At 51.4% G+C, this 5637-nt stretch overlaps 1 protein-coding gene across 1 annotated transcript; it reads right to left on the reverse strand.

The window, feature by feature from the left end:
- Nucleotides 1-2901: 2901 nt before the first annotated feature.
- LOC142301044 (histone H2B 1.2) lies at nucleotides 2902-3282 on the reverse strand. The gene has a single exon (XM_075342063.1). The coding sequence runs from the start codon at nucleotides 3280-3282 to the stop codon at nucleotides 2902-2904; it is 381 nt and encodes a 126-aa protein (XP_075198178.1).
- Nucleotides 3283-5637: the final 2355 nt, after the last annotated feature.

A 5637-nucleotide genomic window follows, 5' to 3' on the forward strand; every position in this document is an offset into this window, starting at 1 on the left:
TCAGAATCGCCGGGATCCGCTGAAGCTCCAGAGTTATAACCTGTGAAAGTGACGCTTGTCAGAATTCCAAAAAATGGCCCGGTCAGGAAGGTGAAGGGGTTAAAGTCTGGCAAAACCCGAACATACATCACTTATTGCAAATAAGCAAATCTGATAACTTTCACTAATGTCACTATGTGAAACTTGTAAAATGCTGGATACCGCCACATAATGCAGTATAGTCCCTATATACGGTAGTACTATATACTCTTCATATAGTTACTACAGTTTACTCCCCATATAGGGCGGTATCTCTCCAGATAGTGCTGAATACTCTAGTGCTCTTTAACCCTAATCTTCTGCGCTGTATACCCTCCATATAGTGCTGTAAACTCTCTTATGTTCTATACACTGCTATATATCTACAGTGCTGTATACTTCCTATATAGGACTATATACCCTCTATATAGTTACTGCAGTTTACTCCCCATATAGGGCGGTATCTCTCCAGATAGTGCTGAATACTCTAGTGCTCTTTAACACTAGTCTTCTGCGCTGTATACCCTCCATATAGTGCTGAAAACTCTCTTATGTTCTATACACTGCTATATAGCTACAGTGCTGTATACTCTCTATAGCTACGTGTAACCCTAATATACTGCTTCAGTTCTCGCGCTTTATACTCCCATATACTGCTATAAAGTCCCATATTGTAGTATGCCCCCATAGAGCGCTGCACACCCTTCAGCCTTATTCTCCCAATACTGCCATATAGAGCTGTATATGCACCATATTGTTTTCCACCCCAATAGTCTCGTACACCCTCCATATAGCGCTGTGTAATACTCGTATGCTGGATTCTACATACACTGCAATAAACCTTCAAATACACTATAATCAAACAATGCAGTATAGCGCCATATAGTGCGGAATTTAGTCTATATACTTTAGATAATCGCTCCAGTCACACGAGATCTCCCGCCATGCACCGCGGGGTGCACAGAACAAAGAGCGGAAACTCAACCGTTCTGCGGGAATTTCATATTCACGGTGTTCAGCAAATCAGCGCTCACTGGAGTTCTGGCTCCTCCCACAGACGCTGTTAACCTTTCCGAGCCTGCGATGTTCCCAGACACCATACAGCGCCGATCTCCCGCCCCTCCCCCCGCAGCAGGAGCTGTAGCTTCTCAGAAGATGTGGGCGGCTCTGAGAAGAGCCTTTGTTTTGTTTCAGCAGAAGTATTAACCCCCGAAGCCGTAGAGAGTGCGGCCCTGGCGCTTGAGCGCGTACACCACGTCCATGGCGGTGACGGTCTTCCTCTTGGCGTGCTCGGTGTAGGTGACGGCGTCACGGATCACGTTCTCCAGGAAGACTTTCAGGACGCCGCGAGTCTCCTCATAGATGAGGCCGGAGATGCGCTTGACGCCTCCTCTGCGGGCGAGACGGCGGATGGCGGGCTTGGTGATGCCCTGGATGTTGTCCCGGAGAACCTTCCTGTGCCGCTTGGCGCCGCCCTTCCCCAGACCTTTCCCTCCTTTGCCGCGTCCAGACATCTTCCACGTAGTTAGTAGAAAACTATGACTGACGAGCGCGCAGCCCTCCTTTATATAGAGCGAGGGAGGACCAGAAAGAGAACAGGAGAGATGACGGAACATTTGCATCGTCAGCTCCTCCTCTCCTATGCGGATTGGCTGAGCGCAGAACTGTTAGGGATTTTGAATTTCCCGCTCATTGTCCGGTTATTTTCCCGCTTCTACCGCGATTATGTTAAATATAGACTCAACTTTCATTCCAGAAATTCTCATATACTGCTGTATATTGCAATATCATTCTGAAGAGCTCCATATTAGTGGTGTTCACGCCCATATGATGCTGTACACCTGGATAAAGTGCTATATATAGAACATATCGATCTATACGCCATATAGTGTTGTATAGTCCTCATATAATGCTGTATACCTCCAAATCCTGTTGCATACCGCCATATTGTGCTGTATAATCGTCATCCACTTATTGCACTATGCTTCCTATATTGTGCTTTCCCATACAGTGCTGTATACCCAATATAGTACAGTAAACCCCCTATAACTGTATACCTCCATATGTCGCTGAAAACCCACAATACAGTCCTGTAAACCGCCATATACTGTGTGAGGCAATGTAAATGAATGAGATCCCTGGAGCTCAGTTAGTGACTATTTATAATGACCTCTGACTCCATTACAGCTGTATATTCCCATATCGCGCTGTATAGTCTCCACAGAATGATGCATCCGATCATATCGTGCTGTATATTCCCTGTATACACTTAAATACTGCTAAATATATACCCTTAGCTAGTGATGTGCGCTGTATACCGCTATATACTCTTCTTTGAGATGATCTACACATGAAATCACTGGAGCTGTTAGTGACTATTCACACTGACGTCTGACAATTGCTTGCATTTAGTGCCGGCAGTAACTATCCGTGCTCCGCACATGACTGCACTCAGCATTACTGGGGAGCTGGCCTTTGTCTCCTCAGTCCTGATTACCGCCATCTAGTGCTGTACACCCTGTATACATTGTGCTACAAATCACCACAGGCAGTATATAAAGCATACACCCACTTTGCACCATGTGTGCTGCCTCCGTGTAGGGCTGTATCTCCCGTGTCCTATAATCCTAATACAGAGCTGTGTACCTCCATATAGCGCTTTATATTTCCAAACGATGTTATAGAAGCCGACATCAGATCAGTGATTGCAAATCAGCCCCAGATAAACCAGTGAACGAGATTATCTCCACTGCACGGAGCAGCCACATCCCCGCACTCCCATGTTCTACACTACAGATATGTAAAGATAAGTGGCGCCAGCTCCTGTGATGAATGGGTGGTGGCTCTTAGAAGAGCCTTTGTGGTGCGGAGCAGCGGTGGTGATCACTTGGCGCTGGTGTACTTGGTGACGGCCTTGGTGCCCTCGGACACGGCGTGCTTGGCCAGCTCTCCGGGCAGCAGCAGGCGCACGGCGGTCTGGATCTCCCGGGAGGTGATGGTGTGGCGCTTGTTGTAGTGCGCCAGGCGGGAGGCTTCCCCTGCGATGCGCTCGAAGATGTCACCGACGAAGCAGTTCATGATGCCCATGGCCTTGGAGGAGATGCCGGTGTCGGGGTGCACCTGCTTCAGCACCTTGTACACGTAGATGGCATAGCTCTCCTTCCGGCTCTTCCTCCGCTTCTTGCCGTCCTTCTTTGGAGTCTTGGTCACGGCTTTCTTGGAGCCCTTCTTGGGCGCTGGGGCGGACTTGGCGGGATCAGGCATGATGAGAGCAGAGAGATCTCTTCACTGGAGAGACTTAGCCAATAGCCAATTGAGTGGAGGGACCTGGCCGCAAGAACAGGGACTGGACTCTAGGTTTGGAGAGAATAACTACGTGCTCTGTTAGTAAACCAGAGGCCGAGGATACTTCAAGTACCAGAGCCAAATCCGCACACAAATCCGCTGGAAGGTGTCCATATAGGGTCAGGGACAAGAAACTTGGAGCAATTGGCTCAGGGCACTGTGCACGTTGGCGCAGGACAGGCGGGAGAGAGTCAGTGCAGGAAGACGACCAGGGAAGGATGTTACACCTCGTGGCTCTCCTGTGGCAAGGAATGAGACAGTCTTCTTGCCTGCCACGAGCGCTCCTGCTCAACAGCGCCGAAGGTCTGCCAGACTGCGCAGAGTGCAGGAGAAACCTCCTCAGAGAGGCAGCACGAGAGTGACACCTAGTGGTACTCCTGTTGCAAGAGATGAGGCGGTCTCCCATTCCTTGCCTGCCGCAGCTCCTCCTGCTCAGCAGCCTCGAAGGTCTGTGAGGTTGCGCAATGTGCAGAGGTTTGCTGTTCAGGGAAGCAGTGAGACTCCCGTTATCTCTACACATTATGAGACCGAGGATCCCGCCTCTATTTCCCAGAGGCAGGAGGGTGAGCATGTGCTATGCTTGGTGGATCCTGATTCGCCCACTGACGTCACACGGCTTGATGACAAGGCCGGTGACGTGGTGAATCCTGACTGGCCAGGCTGGGATGTCGTGGATCCTGATTGGGTCAAGTCCGTCATCTCCGCCTCGCGCCCGCCCTTGGCTGGAGCTACACCTCCTTAAAAGCTCCTCCTGCCATCATGGCGGCGCGCGACCGTCCTTCTATGTTTGGATGTCTGGCAGCGTGCTGCCACGCCACTGCTCAGGCATTATCGTCTTCTGTGGGCTTGGCCCTTGCTGCTTAGGCAGCACCTGGTTTGCAGGCCGTGTCCCTGCCTTGCTGCTCCGGCAGTAGCTCCTTTGACAGGCCGTGTTCCTGTTCCAGGTGAGCTCCTCGAGTCTCCACCGGACTCACCTGGTTATTGAAAGCACACGTGCGTGGGCACCTCTGTGCTACCCTCGTGCCATATTCTCGTGACTTCCACTGGCACACGTGCGTGGGCACCTCTGTGCTTCCCCGTGCAACAGGTACACCGAGCCGTGTGATCCCTGCCATACAACCCTCACGGGTTAGGGCAGACCGGTGTACATAGATCGTCTGTGACATTCCAGACGATCGCTAGCAGCAACCCGCTCACTCTTCACCCACCATAGCAGCGGTCCCTTACACCGCACAGTGGACCTTGACCGGCGGAAGCTGTCCATTCCCCATCTTGGCACGCTTCCCCGGGTCCCCCTCGTAACAGAAGGACATACAGAAAGGTGCAACGGTCTAGACCTCCAAACTACACGGGATTGACTGGAGCCCATCACCACGGAGCCTGGTACTCCAAAGGTGGCCACTGACATATTATGCTGCTATGGGATATTCAACAGTGAGTAAAGAACGTTAATAGCAATCCCTGTGTCGCTCCCTTTCTTCATCCACCTTCAGCCCTGCGCTTCACTAAGACTACTGCTACTCTCAACATCCGCCCTGGGGCCTCGCTCTACCTGTGGAGAGCTGTAACAACCAAGCTGAGTCACCATTTCCCCCAGAAGTTATACCTCCCGGAGCAGCGGCTAATAACTGGACGCATACCACAGGCGGTGTCACAATTAACTACTCTCATCATCCCCATCTTTATTGACAACGCCGAGGTCACAAAGCCGGGCCAGGCCACTGTGACATCCCTCTCCCTAAACTTGCCCGGTGATGAGTAACCCCCAAGACCCCATGGGCACGTCCACTTGGCATTAAGAACAGGATTACCAGGATGCGGGTGATGTGCGCCTACAGATCGTTTGTTAAAAGAAAACACATTGGCGGCCATTGAAGAACAACAGCCGCCATTTGTAATCAAGTGGCATGGGTGTATCTGCCCTTCGTGGGCTGGCTGGCATTGTGGCGGGAAATGCCGTATACCCGCCCCCTGCAGCAGAAGAGGATAAACGAAACTTAGGACAAAGCCCAGAAATCCCGACTCCTGAAAGACCGGAAGAGTATGGGAAAACTGGGCAGTCAGCAGGAGATCAGCGGAGAGGCAGCAGCAACCGGAACTACCTGGAGCACAAGGGGAAGAAAATGTTGTCCCCTGGCTGTCCTTGAGGTGAACCGGAGCACCCGATGGTGATGGACACCGATTACCTGCAGGTAGAGGTGGACCGACTGAGCCGGAGGCTGGAGAAACTGTAGTTGGACACCATCCATCGCTGGCAGGCATCCATGATGGGAG

The sequence above is a fragment of the Anomaloglossus baeobatrachus genome, chromosome 4 (assembly GCF_048569485.1).
Source record: "Anomaloglossus baeobatrachus isolate aAnoBae1 chromosome 4, aAnoBae1.hap1, whole genome shotgun sequence".
Lineage (NCBI taxonomy): Eukaryota > Metazoa > Chordata > Amphibia > Anura > Aromobatidae > Anomaloglossus > Anomaloglossus baeobatrachus.

Bases quoted from the DNA above. Each gene is read 5' to 3' on its own strand.
- LOC142301044 (XM_075342063.1), bottom strand. From the start codon at position 3,282: ATGCCTGATCCCGCCAAGTCCGCCCCAGCGCCCAAGAAGGGCTCCAAG.